The 15970-nt window shown below is 39.5% G+C and overlaps 1 protein-coding gene across 1 annotated transcript in view; it reads left to right on the forward strand.

The window, feature by feature from the left end:
- The window catches only part of IARS2 (isoleucyl-tRNA synthetase 2, mitochondrial), a 52662-nt gene that overhangs the window by 24221 nt on the left and 12471 nt on the right, over nt 1-15970 (forward strand). The window contains exons 13-19 of the mRNA XM_040985705.1: nt 4056-4158; nt 5464-5557; nt 9059-9167; nt 12262-12364; nt 13454-13579; nt 14465-14596; nt 15410-15516. Coding sequence (XP_040841639.1) covers nt 4056-4158; nt 5464-5557; nt 9059-9167; nt 12262-12364; nt 13454-13579; nt 14465-14596; nt 15410-15516 — 774 coding nt within the window. The remainder of the gene's footprint in view (nt 1-4055; nt 4159-5463; nt 5558-9058; nt 9168-12261; nt 12365-13453; nt 13580-14464; nt 14597-15409; nt 15517-15970) is intronic.

Here is a 15970-nt window from a genome sequence, read left to right on the forward strand (position 1 = left end):
TCTGGGTTGTTTCCCTGTCTTTGCTCTTGTAGATTGTACTGCTGTAAATATAGGATTACAGATCCCTTTCTCATATATAGATTTTATTTCCTTTGCAAATATTTTAGTACTTGGATGGCTGGGTCATACGGCAGATCAATTTTCAGTTCACTTTGCACTTTCCATGCTGACTTGCGTAGTGGTTGTGTTAGCCTACACTCTCATCAACAGTGAAGGAAGGCACCTTTCTCCTCACATCTGTGCCAGCAGGTGTTGTTAGCAGAGTTCCACTCTTATTTGAAATAATTTTGACTTTTTAACTTTTGTTGCCTTGGTTAGGACTCCAAAAGCTCTCATGTACAAAATGAGGTATTATTTACTGGAAGGCTAAGTCAGTCTAATTAACATGTGCTTGTTAAGCTTAATTCTCTAATTGTAAGGATGGCTTTATTTTACTGCTTCTCTAAGATCTCAGAATTAAGCTGAGTTGCAAAACATTGTACATAAGCGAGTATGTTAGAAGATGATATTTAGTCCCGATTGTTTTTGTGTTTTCTGATATAAGGTAAGGAAGTAAGTCTTTCGCTAAATGTTAGTGAGATTCACCTGTTAATGAGCCTGGCTGCTTCTCCCCTTTTAGAAGCAGTAAACATTTTTCTTATGTTCAAATTTGTTTGTATATTTAATGAAAAATTAGGCTTCTGTTTTATTTGTTGTAGCTTTTTTGAATTTGGATTTTTAAAAATCATTGCAGGGTTGGTTTTCACTGTTGTAGTAACAGGATGTGGTTGCGCTGCTTCTAGTAAATATTAGTTCTAGTAAGTATTAGTGAAAGCCAGAGCAAACAAACTTTCCTCTTCACTGAAATAAGAGATCTTGAAAGTTTTTTTTTAAAAGAACTTTAATTTGTCAATAAAATGTACAGGAAGTGTAAGATTACATTTCTTATATTAAAGCATGTAATATATGTAAGTGAATTTCTAATACCCTTGTAAGAAAATGTAGTAATTAAAGCAAGTTTCATTGGACTAGAGATGTTTATCTTAGCTTGGTGTGTTTTACAGTTACCTTCATAACATGCCAGCAACAAAACTGGAATCTTCCTTTATTGTTTGACACTCTTATAGACTTGGATATGATATATTCAATGTGATTAAATGATAGTTAAAGTAGAATTTTAGGACCATTTGATGTTGGTTTAACTGAAGTTGAATTTGACATTCTGCAGTAGATATGGAACCTCATCTCTTGTCATAAGATTTCCCATTTTTCTTATGATGATTCATTTTAAGTGTCAAAATTCATATAGTCTTCTTATATCCTAGTGCTCATAGAAACTAAAGGTCAGAAATATAAAGTAGTTCATTCCGGTTATTATCCTATAACTCATAGGTGGAGTCTGGTCTTTGGACTCAGTGCTTGCTTTGTCAACAGATTAATCCCGAGACTGCCCTGTTCCCTGTCTGGTCCACAGTCTTTATTATGCATGAGCAATAAGAACGTTGGCCATTACTTAGCAAAGGCCTGACAATAGGCTTGTGATTGCATTTGCAGTGACTGTCTTTACAAATGAGTTAAAGAGACAGAACAGAGGAGTAAAAACATCACTGGAACCTGATGTAGAAGACAATTGAAAGCTTGGTTCTTCCTATATTTCTTGTTATTTACCATTCAAAGGAACCTAAGGTGCAAAATAGCCTTCTGTCAAGAGCCACTAACTGTGAATGGTATTTTGGTGAACCCAGTTAGAAAGGGCTCTGAAAATGTTTTAAAAAGTAGCATGTGTGGTTTATTAATATTAAACTTCTCTTACTTGCAAAATAGAATAAAATTTGAATGATATACCTATGTGTTTTTTTACCCATGTTATTTTTTCCAGTGTATTTAATCATTTCCTGTTTCATTTTATTGTTTACTTAATATTGCTAATCTAATGGTAACTACATCTTAAAAAGAACAGACAAAAATTACATTTACCTTTAGAATCTTTGTTTTTTGATGAGAATTTCATAGTTGGTACAAATAATGTGTCTAGTTGTATATGTGCACTTTTTTACTGGTTTTTTAAAAATTTTTATTTTAGCTACTAGTTTCATTCATTTTTCTAAGTATAGTCACATTTTTAACTGATAAAGTGTTCTGTGTTAGCTATATAAAATACTAATGTATAACTAAATAATTATTGTCCCATGATTACGTAGTTACTGTATAAAGGTTTTATGATCTTATAACATGGCAGTTTATCTTTTCTGTTAAACTTCCTTCCAAGGGGAATGTCTGTTTTAGAAATTCAGGTTTATTTCTGTTTTGCTTGTTTATTCTTCAAAGTGCACACTGGTAATATTACATATTTTCAATCCTTCAAAGAGGATTAATTTAGAGAAATCTTTTGTAAGATATTTTAATTTGTCCCCATTACTTTTTAAAAAAGAATTTATTGGAAAGGCAGATTTACACAGAGAAGGAGAGAAAGAGAAAGATCTTCCATCCACTGGTTCACTCCCCATGTAGCCACAATGGCCAGAGCTGAGCTGATTTGAAGCCAAGAGCCAGGAGCTTCTTCTGGGTCTCCCATGTTAGTGCAGGATCCCAAGGCTTTGGGCCGTCCTCCACTACTTTTCCAGACCACAAGCAGGGAGCTGAAAGGAAAGTGGAGCAGCTGGGACATGAACCAGTACCCATTAGGGATCCTGGTTCATGCAAGGCGAGGATTTAGACACTAGGCTATTTCACCAGGCCCCCCCATATTCTTTTTTTTTTTTTCAAGATTTATTTAATTTTTTTTATCAGACAGGTATATTTGCAGACAGTAGGAGACAGAAATGGAAACAAAGATCTCAGATATGCTGGTTTACTCCCCCAATGGCCAGAACTGAGCCAGTCTGAAGTCAGCAGCCAGGAGTTTCTTCTGGGTGTCTCACATCTGTTCAGGGACCCAAAACTTTGGGGCCTCCCTTATTGCCTTCTAAAGGCACAAGTAAGGAGCTGGATCAGAAGTGGAGCAGCTGGGACATGAACCAGCAACCATATGGGATCCAGGAGCTTGCAAGAGGGAAGATTAGCCAATTGAGCTGTTGTACCCAGCCCGGGAGTCCATACTGTTGACCATTTTGTACTGTGACTAAATGGAAAGCAACCAGGGAAGGCTGTGATATTATCAAGGCTGTTAACAATGAAATACGTATTATAATAAAAGTACAATATTCCTTTTGCAAAGTTTGCATTTTTCTCTTGGTTTAATTGGCAAATAATTTATAACTTCTCTAAGATATGACCAGTTTCAGTATTTAGTCTATGTGTTTATTGGCCTTCTCTTGCGTATTAGACACTTTGCTAAATACAATGTCTAGTCTCCTTTAGTTTGTGGTAATTCAGAGGAAAGTAGGTAGAATCACTGAAATCTGTTCTTTTATGGCCAAGATCTTGTCTGTATTGCTAAATCTCCAGTGCCTAGAATTGTGCACAAGATATTGAAAGTGCTCAGTAATTTCTGAATAAATGAGTTGTATTGTTCTCCTTAAAAGAGGAGACAGGTGGCTCTGAGAGTGTCATGATGACAAGCAGAAGGTGACATAGACAAGGCTGGATATCTATTGTCAAAGTCCATGTTGGTATGGCTTTGCCTCATTTTGTCTTAGTGTGTTTTTTTTTTTTTTTAAGATTTGTTTATTTTTATCACAAAGCCAGATATACAGAGAGGAGGAGAGACAGAGAGCAGAGAGGAAGATCTTCCATCCGATTATTCACTCCCCAAGTGACCACAACGGCCAGTGCTGTGCTGATCCGAAGCCGGGAACCAGGAACCTGTTCGGGGTCGCGCATGTGGGTGCAGGGTCCCAAAGCTTTGGGCCATCCTCGACTGCCTTCCCAGACCACAAGCAGGGAGCTGGATGGGAAGTGGAGCTGCCTGGATTAGAACCTGCACCCATTTTGGATTCTGGTGTGTTCAAGGACTTTAGCTGCTAGGCCACGCCGCCGGGCCCTGTCTTAGTGTTATAAAAATCATTATTTAATAAGTTTTAAAGTGTTTGTTCAGCACAATAATTTAGTAGTTCTGCTTTCTCCCCATAAAATAGCCAAACCATGGAGCACATTGTGAAATTGGTGGAGCAACACGGCAGTGACATCTGGTGGACTCTTCCCCCTGAGCAGCTTCTTCCGAAAGAGGTTTTATCTCAGGTGAATTCCACTTGTGTTCAACAGCCTTTCTGTGTTTCACGACTGACTGACAATGTGAGGGATTCTTGGGAGCTAAAATTGATTATATTATTGTGGATGTCAATTTAGAAGCTTATGTAGTGTGAGTGTGACCCTTTGGTTTAGTGATTGAAGTGTCATATGAGGGTACTTGAAAAAGTTTATGAAAGACAAAGAAAAATTGAAATTCATGTAGTCTTGTCAAGTATATTTTCCATGATCTTTGAATGTCCCTTGTATGCATTTAGCAGTGGAGTGTTGGCCATTTGTTGTCTCCTTGAGGGCCAGTGTTGATTCTGACTGCTTTAGTTGACTAAAGAATGTATATGTGATTGAGAAAACTGCTCATCATTCATAACTCAGAACTGATTGTGACATACATTTAAAAATACCCTGTTTTGGGCCCGGCGCGGTGGCGCAAGTGGTTAAAGGTCCTCGCCTTGCACGCCCGGGATCCCATATGGGCGCCGGTTCTAATCCCGGCAGCCCCGCTTCCCTTCCAGCTCCCTGCTTGTGGCCTGGGAAAGCAGTCGAGGACAGCCCAAAGCTTTGGGAACCTGCACCCGCGTGGGAGACCTGGAAGAGGCTCCTGGCTTCGGATCGGCATAGCATCGGCCCGTTGCGCTCACTTGGGGAGTGAATCACCGGACGGAAGATCTTCCTCTCTGTCTCTCCTCTCTGTATATCCGCCTTTCCAATGAAAAAATAATAAAAATAAATCTTTTAAAAAAAAAATACCCTGTTTTTAAGATAATTCCAATAAACCATTAAAAGATTTCATGTAGATAGATATATAATTAAGGGGTCATAGTCACCTTTATTTTATCTTTTTAAAGGTTTATTTATTGCACTTCAGAGAGCTATGGAGGGAGAGGGAGCAAAACAGGGAGAAATTCCATCCACTGGTTCACTACCTAAATGGTTACAACTGTCACAGCTGTCCTGAGCCGAAGCTGGGATGCTGGAGTTTGTTCCAGGTCTCTCACTTGGGTGCAGGGACCCAAGCACTTGGGCCATTCTCTGCTGCTTTCCCAGGCCATCAGCTGGGAGTTGGATCAGAAGTGTGGTAGTCGGGTCTCAAACCGGAGCCCAATACCAGGACCACTGGCATGTCGCATCACCATGCAGCCCTGTTATAGTCACTTTCACATGCAAATATAGTTGCAATAAATTGAATGCTCAAAATGTTTTAATCTAATGTGAATTTACTGGTTATTTTAACTTTTTGGATGGTTTTATATATTGTGATCCTTATGTAATTAAAATATTTTCGTATTATCTAATTAGGTTGGTGGTCCTGATGGTTTGGAGTATGTGCCAGGTCAGGACATTTTGGATATCTGGTTTGATAGTGGAACCTCGTGGTCTTATATTCTGCCAGGTAATTTCTTCAGTTTTAACTTAGTCATTTTATTTGTAAGGTGGGTGGGGGAGGAGAGGCGGGGAGACAGATTTTTCCCTGTGTCAGTTTACTCCCCAAATGCTCACAAGAGCTGGGGCTGGGCCGTGCTGAAACCAGGATCCAGGAACTCTAAATTACATTTAACGTGTAGGCAGATAATATTACTAAAGCTCAGTTTAGCAGGAAGAAGAGATTCCTGCCTGTACATTGAGGTGACCTTCTGAATTCCAGACCAGAATGTGCCAAATGTGGTAATGTCCCCAATAGCATATTTCAGAATGGATTCACTGCTTTGACCTTGGGGAGAGTTAATGCTACTTGCTTTGCTGCTTTTCTATTTTTCAAAGTGGTTTTACGTTACGTGCCACAGGTGGAGGTTACACTTGGAGTTAGTGACTGGTTAAATTAAATAAAAGCTGCCTTTAGCCCCTGTCTGTGCTGCTGCTGTTGGTGGTAGTAGAATTTAGTCATATTGTTTCCAGTGTGTGACTCTTAAGCAGAAATTTTGACTGTGACTGTAATTGACAATAAGATCATACCTTCTTAGTAAATAATTTCTTTCATTTCCTGTTATATTAGGTAACTAATTTCATGAAATTTAATTTTTTTTTAAAAAGACTTACTGATTTGCAAAGCAGAGTCAAATGAGAGAATGCAGAGGCTTAGACTCACGTGAGTGCTTCTATCTGCTGACTCACTCCCCGAATGGCTGAATGACCAGGGTGAGGCCAGGCTGAAACCAGCAGCCAGTAACTGTGTTTGGGTTTCCCACAAGCATGAGATCTGCCCATCTTCTGTTTTCCTAGGGACATGTGCACGGTACTGGATAGGAAGTTTAGTAGCAGGAACTCTTACCAGGGTTTACATGGGATTGTGGCATTGCAGACAGTAGCTTAACTTGTTATCCTATATTGCCAGCCCCAATTCAGCTTAATTTAAACTTGTCAGGTTATCAGGTACTTGTGAAAAAGGCTGCCAGAACATGGATGAGCTACATGCACAGATGAAAACTGTTTTACTTAGATTTCATGCCCTCCTCAGTCAGCAAAAAATCTTAGGCCAGTCAAGAAGTAGAATTTCTTACATTTTATTCTTATTCCCATTTATTTAAAAAAATTTCCTCTGTGTGAGAGGGAACTAGGAAAAGCACAGAGAGCACACACATCCATTTATCCATATGATGGCTATGTAGGCTGTTCATAAGTTTTAGCTGTTATGAATATTGCAGCAATAAATGTGTGAGAACAGGTAACTGACATGTTGATATCACTTCTTTTGAATATATTTATACACTTAAGTGTATTCAATATATATTGAATATATATATCTAAGTACAGGAGCTGTATGAATAACTTAAAAAATCAGCAGAAGATTAATAGGTGTTCAAATTGCTTTGAGAAGCAAATAGACAGAGACATATTGGCCTGTCATTTTCTGAGTCCCTTCCTAAAAATGAGCCTACCCAAAACTAGGATTAGGAAACTCAGTTGAACTCAGTTTGTGTCTCCCCGATGGGTGGGAGTGCTTGAGCCATCACCACCGTCTCCCACCTGGGTATCAAACTGTGATAAACAGACTTTCTTAGAAATTCACATGGTCAACAAATTAAGAAAGAAATGCTTAGCACTAATGGCTATCAAAGCAATACAAATCAAAACTACAGAGAAGTATTATTGTACCCTATTTAGAATTGTTATTATAAAAACGCCTAATAATGACAAATGTTGGTGCCAATGTGGAGAAAAAGGAAGATAGGAATGTAAATTAGTCCAGCCATTGTGGATCAGTAATATTTATCTTGTGTGTATATCATACCACCATATTTTTTTCTCTTTAAAAAGAGCCTTCAGGGGGGCCTGGTGCAATGGCCCAGTGGCCAAATCCTTGCCTTGCAAGTGCTGGGATCCTAAATGGGAACTAGTTCATGTCCTGATTGCTCTGCTTCCCATCCAGCTCCCTGCTTGTGGCCTGAGAAAGCAGTGGAGGATGGCCCAAAGCCTTGGGACTCTCCACCCATGTGGGAGACTGGGAGAAAGCTTGTTTCAGCTTTCTCCAGCCACTTGGGGAGTAAACCAGTAGATGTAGGATCTTTCTGTCTGTCTCCTTCTCTGTGTAAATCTGCCTTTCCAATTGCAATAAAGAAATGTCCTGACTCTCATGCAAACCGGTGGGTGATGTAACCCAGCTCGCAGGCTTTGCTCTTGCATGTACTGCGGAGTCCTGCAGCCAAATTGGGGTTACCTCAAAGAACCCTTACTGGCCTGTTCCCTGTCCCAGTTTTCATGTGTGTTGGGAGATGTTGCAGCCTCTTGCAACCCAGTTGGCTCCAGCCCCACTTCTTGCATGTACCAGTGGGTGTTGGGACCTAGCCTGGCCTGCTCCCAGCCTCAGTTGCGGAGCTCACTGATGGGTGCTGCAGCCTGTTTGCAGGACCTCTACAAACTCCTGCTGTTCTCACTCCCAGCCCCTGTTCTCAGTGGAAGCTGTGGCCTAACACAACCCACTCACCACTAACCCTGGCTCTCGTGAACTCTGGTGGTTGGTTGTGTTCTAGGGGGATTGTACCCAAAGATTCCCTACCTGGCCTGCCTTCAACCTTAGTTCTTGTGCATTCTGGTGGGTGCTGCAGCCTAACCTGGCCTGGCCTGGCCTGGCCTACCCCCAGTCCCAGCTCTCTCCAGTGGATTCTGCAACCCAGCCCAACTTGTCCTGCCCCCAGCACCTGCTTTTGTATATGTTAGTTGGTGCAAAGGCTTAGCCCTGCCCAGAGTGCTTCTAATCCCAGTTCTTGCTGGTGGATCCTGCAGCCTACCCTGGCCCAGCCTACCCTCAGTCCTGGCTGTTGTACATGCATGTGGCTGCTTAGGACTGACCCAGGGTGGCCCTATGGATTCCCCTTTCTGATTTAACTCATTTCAGCTATCTCAGTTACCTATGTGTATAGTATCCTGGTCTGTGAAATCCCCCAGTAATAATTTAATACGTGTCAGGCTGTTAGTGGCCCCCATTCTGACCTGTCTGCAGTCCCCTACTCCTAGCAGTGCACACCACTTCCCTCTTCAAGGATGTGATGGTGATGGCAGTGGGGTGACCCTGGTCAGCGAGTATCCATGGTGGCATGGTGGGTTTTCCACCCTCATTCCTCTAAGTCTTAATTAAAACAAAAATTTAAAAAGCATCTGTGCTGGCAAACTGATACAGTTAACACAGAATTGGCATTAAACTGTCCCAGAACTGGAGCCAGCTGTTGGTGGATTTTCTCCCAGCAGTTTAGCATTTGCCTAGGTACAGGGTAAACCTAGGCAATTATCTACAGCTGGGGAAAAGTTATAATATTTATGTTGATTATCAAACTGTCATTGAGGGTAAGAGTTCATGTGAATGCAATGGGTAGAGCTTAATAGTGATTGAGTTTATTTAAACATTGATACAACTTCATTTTTCTTTTAATTAAATTGTGTGTATATGTATGGATTTCAGGTACTGATCAAAGAGCAGATTTATATTTGGAAGGAAAAGATCAGCTTGGAGGATGGTTTCAGTCTTCTTTATTAACAAGTGTGGCAACAAGGAAAAAAGCACCTTTTAAGTAAGTATTTATACCTGAACTAAGCAAATCTGCATTTTTTGCCTACCTCTTCTAAGTATTTGCTAACATGTGAAGCACTGTGCTGATGGGTCTGAAAAGGAAATGTATTGTGATGACAAACACAGTGAGGTGAAGTGGTAGGTTCAGCATAGTTCAGGCATCAACAAAAGCTAGTCTCCTTGTCCTACTTTGGCTGTTGTGGACACTTCGGGAGTGAACCAGTCAGTGGATGGAAGATTTTTCTCTCTTTCTGTCTCTCCTCCTCTCTGTATATTTGACTTTGCAATAAAAATAAATGTTTAATACAAACACAAAAAGCCAGTCAGGCATGGGCCAGGATGAAACCAGAAGCCTGGAACTGCATCCTGGTTTTCCCTGTGGATGACAGGACTCCGAAATACTTAGGCTATTAACTTCTACCTTCCCAGTTGCAGTGTTAAAATGTAGAATAGCTGAGTCTCAGTTTGGCACTCGTCAAAGGGATGTGAGCATACCAAGCTTAGCTGGCTACGCCACGACATCTATCCCTGAGACGTTTCTTGAGACATTTGTAACGGAAGTCTGTGTTGTGAGGATGGAGTTAAGCCTTGTGTGGGCATCCCGTATCAGTGCCACTTCCAGCCTTAGCTGCTCTGCTTTCAATGTGACTTTCTGCTGTTGTTCCCAGTTGGGGAATGGGCAGTGTGTTTCTCTTTATCTCTTCTCTGTTTCACTACCCTTCACATGAATACATAGACATATTCATGTATATACATACATTTTTAGAAAGACGTATTGATTTTGAAGACAGAGTTCATGGAGAAAGGTCTTTGATTAAGTGACTTACTTTACAAGTGACTGCAAAAGCAAGACTGGGACTTTATCTAGATTTCCCATGTGGGTGGCAGAGGCCAGGTCACTTGGGCTCTGCTTTTCACCAGGGCATAAGCATGAAGCTGGATGAGAAAAGCAATCATGGCTTGAACAGGTGTCTCTATATGATACTGTCATTGCAGGCAGTGGCTTAACTGTGCCACAATGCTGCCTCCACCAGGTTTTATAAAATATTTATTTATTTCAAAAGGTAGAGTTAGATGGGGAGAGAGAGAGATCTTCCATTTGCTGGCTTACATTTCACATGATTGTAATGGCTGTGGATGGATGAGGCTGAATCCAGGAGCCAGCAACTTTATCTCCCATGGAGTGGCAGGGCCCAAGTAGTACTTGGGCGATCTTCCACAGCTTTCCCCGGGTATACTAGGGAGCTGTTATTAAAAGGGGAGCATCTGGGTCTTCAGCCAGTGCCCATATGGGATATCTGCATTGCAGTAAACAGCTTAACTCGCCACCATGCTGTTCCTAATAATAAATCTTAAAAAAAAAGATTGCAGGGCCCGGCGCGGTGGCGCAAGTGGTTAAAGGTCCTCGCTTTGCACGCCCGGGATCCCATATGGGCGCCGGTTCTAATCCCGGCAGCCCCGCTTCCCTTCCAGCTCCCTGCCTGTGGCCTTGGAAAGCAGTCGAGGACGGCCCAAAGCTTTGGGAACCTGCACCCACGTGGGAGACCCGGAAGAGGCTCCTGGCTTCGGATCGGCATAGTATCGGCCCGTTGCGCTCACTTGGGGAGTGAATCACCGGACGGAAGATCTTCCTCTCTGTCTCTCCTCTCTGTATATCCGCCTTTCCAATAAAAAAATAATAAAAATAAATCTTTAAAAAAAAATTGCAATAGGAGAAGATACATGGCTTTCGTCTTACAATCCTAAAGGCACATCACTATCAAAGTAGTGACTACCAAGAACTAGAAGTTAGCCAGTCAGAGCAAAAGCAGTGGTCATAGCAACAGTTTTTGGTATGCTTAAGGTATTTAATTTTCTTGAGAGCCGGAGAATAGTAGTTTCTGCTTGTTACGTGAGTATTTTGAGAAATTTTATCAAAGCTTTATCAGAGCAGTGTCAGGAAAGTGTTATTGGAGACAGACCTTCTCCATGACAGCACTCCTGATCATTCCTGCACGGCAGATCTGCAGGAGTTTCCAATAAAAATCACCAAGTCCCCACTTTACAATCATAGTTTAGCTTAATTTAGCTTCTTTTTTTTTTTCAGTTTAAAAGAATTTACTTGTGACTCTGTTTCCTTCCTTTCCAAGACAACATTGCCTTTGTTGCAGCTTTTAAATAAATGTGGAGAAAATTCATTTTATCATATATGCTAATTGTTTATATATATATATATGTGTGTGTATATGTTCAAATTACTATGGTGAAACCAAAGCATTTTAAAATTAAACACTTTGTTTCACAGTTCACTTGAAAACAACTTTTGAAATTCTAATGGAATATTGCCCAGTTTAAAATAACTTGGCAAATGTTGATTTTTGCTGCCTTACAATGAGAACATGCAGCAGAGCAATTTGCATGCTATGCTTTTTGCGTGACATGCTTTGAAAAGCCAATGCCTACTCCACCACATACCAGCACTGTGATTCTGCTTGCGGCACTGACATCTCATGTGGGTGCTGGTTTGAATCCCGGGTACTCTACTACCTGTCCAGCTCCCTGCTAATGAGCCTGGGAAAGCAGAGAAGATGGCCCAAGTACTTGGACTCCTGTACCCTGGAGGGGATCCATATCCTGGCCTTGAGCTCGTCTCCTGGAGCATTGTGGTATTTAAGGAGTGGATCAGTGGGTGGAAGATTTCTCTGTTTTTTGTTACTTTGGCTTTCAACTAAATATTTTTTGACTTTCAACTAAATATATATTTTTTAATGCAGGAGATAATTAGTTTTTCTTAAATTGACTATGATAACTTTGATGGGATAATCTATAGTTGAAGATACTCTTGTACTGGTTACTTGAGTGATCCAAAGCAGTAGATAACACTAGCTCAGGAAATACTTGATTTAGTACATGAAAACATTGGAAGTTTTTCTGTGTTGAAGTATAGTTTCCTGTTTTGTGTTCATAAGTAAGCTGCTAAAAGTCTTTCCAGAAAAGCTTTAATCTGTTAAGAAAAAAATCTTGTTTTCTGTTCAAGTTAAGGTATACTTTTTTTTAAGCTGTCATTTGTCTTAGAATAATTGAGCTTACTAAAATCATCTGGTTTATCTTCCTAGGACAGTGGTTGTTCATGGGTTTACCCTCGGAGAAAAGGGTGAGAAGATGTCTAAGTCTCTAGGGAATGTTGTTAATCCTGATGTTGTCATCAATGGAGGGCAAGTAGGTGGCTTCCTAAATCTCATGTTTATATTGCAAATTTCTAAAATTGATAACCACAACTCTTAATTATTTCAGTTAGAAAAGCTAACCTTTTATACCAAAAAACAGATTCTTATATAATATATGATCTTAATAAAAAAAGGATTATGGCCTTTTGAGTCATTTCAAGTCAGGGTTTCTGGTTAGGTCCTGAATCATACATAATCGATGAGTTTTTACACAAGATTTATTTATTTATTTTAATGACAGAGTTTACAAAGAGAGAGATAGAGAGGGTCAGAGAGACAGTTGCACCAGTTCATTCTCCAGATGGAGCTGGACCAGTTTGAAGTCGGTAGCCGGAAGCTTCCTTCAAGTCACCCATGAGGGTTGTTAGGGGTCCAAGGATTTGGGCCACTTTCTGTTGCTTTAGCCACTAGTTGAATCAGAAGTGAAGTAGCTGGGACTGGAACCAGTGACCCATAGGGGATGCCAGTGTTGGAAGTCAGTGACTTTATTTGTTAGTTTACCACATTGGCCCCATCTGAGTGTTTAAAATGTAAACTAATTTTGCAGTTAAAAGAGAATTGTATAAGAAATGAATGAGATTACAACTTTTACATAAATGCATATTTCATTATTATATGCTTGGAAATTGTTTTTACTTGATTGTCACATCACATCTCAAATTGATCACTTGCAGTGTTTTTTTTTTTTTTTTGAGTTGCTTTCATAAAAGAAATTGTGACTATTACTTTAGTGCTATGACTTTTGACTGCCTTCTTTTCCTGTTATCAGTTGTGATTTGAGTACTGAGTTGCTAGGCAATGAAGGCTGAAAGGGAAGGCAGGCAGTTCATGTCCTCCCCTTACCCAGCATGGGGACACTGCACTGCCTTGTGCATAAACACTAAGACAGGTGGATTCAGACATGACTAGCAAAGAGATGAAGCATTAGCATCAGTGTGTTGAATATATTAAGATTCCAGAATGTATTCTTTTGAAGAGTCTTGATTTGAGACTGTCTGCCTGTATTTTATTGTAGTGAAATAAAATATTTTTTCTGTTAGTTGAAATTGAAAGTCTTTGTATCTTTTTTTTCAATCAAAAGGATCAGAACAAAGAGCCTCCTTATGGTGCTGATGTTCTTCGCTGGTGGGTAGCTGAGTCTAACGTCTTCACTGAAGTGACGATTGGTCCATCTGCCCTGAATGCTGCTAGGGATGATATTAGCAAGGTTAGCATCGTTATTCTTCTTAATGAGAAGTTTTCTAAATTATCGTTTATAAAATTAAGATACATTTTACTTGAAAATGAGAGGCTGTGAGCATTGTAAAATTTCCTCTGTTAATTTAAGATAATTGATATGTATAATAATTTCATATAACATCTTTACATTTTATACATTGTGTCATATACAATTTTGCATTAACTTTGTATACATTTTAAGTACTTAATAAGTTTACATTTATTCTATTTAACATTTTTTTTTGTTTTATTTGTTTGAAAGACACAGAAATAGATCGACATAGATCTTTTATCTACTGGTTCGCTTCTTAAATGCCAAAAACTGTTGTGACATGGCCAAACCAAATTTAGGAGTCTGGAATTCAACTCGGGTGTCCCATGTGGGAAAGTTGGGTGGGAACCCAACTACTTACGCTATCCGCTGCATGTGCTAGGGAGTCTATTAGCCAGAGGCTGGGATCAGAGGCAGAGCTGGGATTGAACCCAGGGACCCCAAACAGGGAATAGCATCTCAAGCTGTGCCTTCCTTTTGCCATCATTTTCACCTGTAAAAAAGTTGAAATAACATTCTCAGCTACGGATAAACTAGGATACTAAAAGGTGATTGTTGTCCTAGTATTATAAAGAAATAAAGTGGATATTCAGTCTTCAACTGTGGATCCAAAAATAAGCTATTGGAATGTGAGTTTGAGGATTTTCTGTTTGTTTTTTGTTTGCATGTGTATTCTTATTTAGGAATGATATGGTAAGAAACATAACCCGTTAAAATTCTCTAAGAGTTGGATGGACTTAGGTGGTTATAAAATAGAAAGTTTTCAGTAAAAATCAATAACCTCTCATAAACTTTAACTGTAATTTTTCTCACCACGAACAGCTTAGGAATACACTCCGCTTTCTTTTGGGTAATTTGGCTGATTTCAACCCTGAAACAGATTCTGTCCCTGTGGACAATATGTACATCATAGACCAGTATATGCTACACTTACTTCAGGACTTAGCAAGCAAGGTAAGTGTGAAACAATAGGCTTTTGGAAAACAACAGTATCAGTATTCTTGTTTGTTAAAATTTTAGTTTTATCTGTGTTAAACAAGTCTTGTTAGGAATAGTTGCTATCATACTCTCGATAAATTACACTTGCTGAATTCTGTTCTGCTTCAACCGGTTGTGAAGTGTTCCGGCATGCGTCCTAAGTTCTCAAGAGAGAGCCGCGTGGGCGAGCGGTAGGCCCTGCTTGGCGTTAGGCCAGTGTTTTTTTTTCTCTTTTGAAAGTAACTTTATTTGTTCAACAAGACAAAATTAAGTAAGAGTTGCTACAAAAGTGCTCTATGGAATAAAATATAAAAATAGCTGAAGTTACTTACGTGTTTTGTAAAACATTGTTTATTTATATAGAAGCACAGATAGTTTGTGTTTTGTCAAAATTGAAAATGTCTTTAGCTTCCGGATATACTCAAATTAGAAGCATAAATGCTGATTTTTACCTAAATCAGAAATTGATGAGGTGTAAATGGGGGAGCATTCGTGAATAGTTGGTAACCTTTACTCCAGGCTGCTTTAAAAATGTAACTTCATCATTTAAATCCTGATCCTCTCTCCTGGTAAGTGTTCTTTTGTAGACCCTAGGGAGCAAACAGGTGTTTTTGATTATATGAATTTGTTTTTTTTTTTCAGAAATGATGCTTGAAAGACACTGAAGAATTTGTTTTGTTTTGTGCCTAATTTGTGCTTGTCTGCTTTTGAAACCTATTTGGATCCTGGTGATTTTCATGTTCAGTTGTTTATCTCCGCTTCCACATTTGTTTTGCTTTTGTTCCCTAGATTTCTGAGTCGTACAAACAATATGATTTTGGAAAGGTTACTCGGCTGTTGCGAGCATTTTATACAAGAGAGCTCTCCAACTTTTATTTCAGCATCATCAAAGATAGGTAGGTATGACTAAATGTTAAAATGCTCAACAAATTTCTACTAAATGTCTAGTTCGCGTTTGGCAAATGTTGGGGATGTAGCTGGGATCTGGGGTCAAGTGTGATTCTGCGTTTCGACTTGCTACTTCTTAGCTTCGTGATTTGGGGCAACCTGCCCAAGTTTCATCTTTAAGGATAATCATATGATATAGTTTTGAGAATGAAAAGAGATAATATACATAAAACACCTAGTGGTGTTTTATAAAGAGTGTGTTCATGAAGTAATAGTTGCTAACGTGAGAGAGTAAACATAATACTGTTTTCAGGAATTTCCGGATCTTTAATTGAAGAGACAAAAATACAAGAAATTTCCTAAGAAAACTGTGTAATATTATATTCTGTGGAAGGCCTGATGTTAAGTGCTATCTTTTTTTTTTTTTCTAAAATTTATTTTTATCTGAAGGGTAGTTTTTAC

Source organism: Ochotona curzoniae, unplaced genomic scaffold (genome assembly GCF_017591425.1).
Source record: "Ochotona curzoniae isolate NIBS_2020 unplaced genomic scaffold, NIBS_Ocur_1.0 contig_430, whole genome shotgun sequence".
Classification (NCBI taxonomy): Eukaryota; Metazoa; Chordata; class Mammalia; order Lagomorpha; family Ochotonidae; genus Ochotona; species Ochotona curzoniae.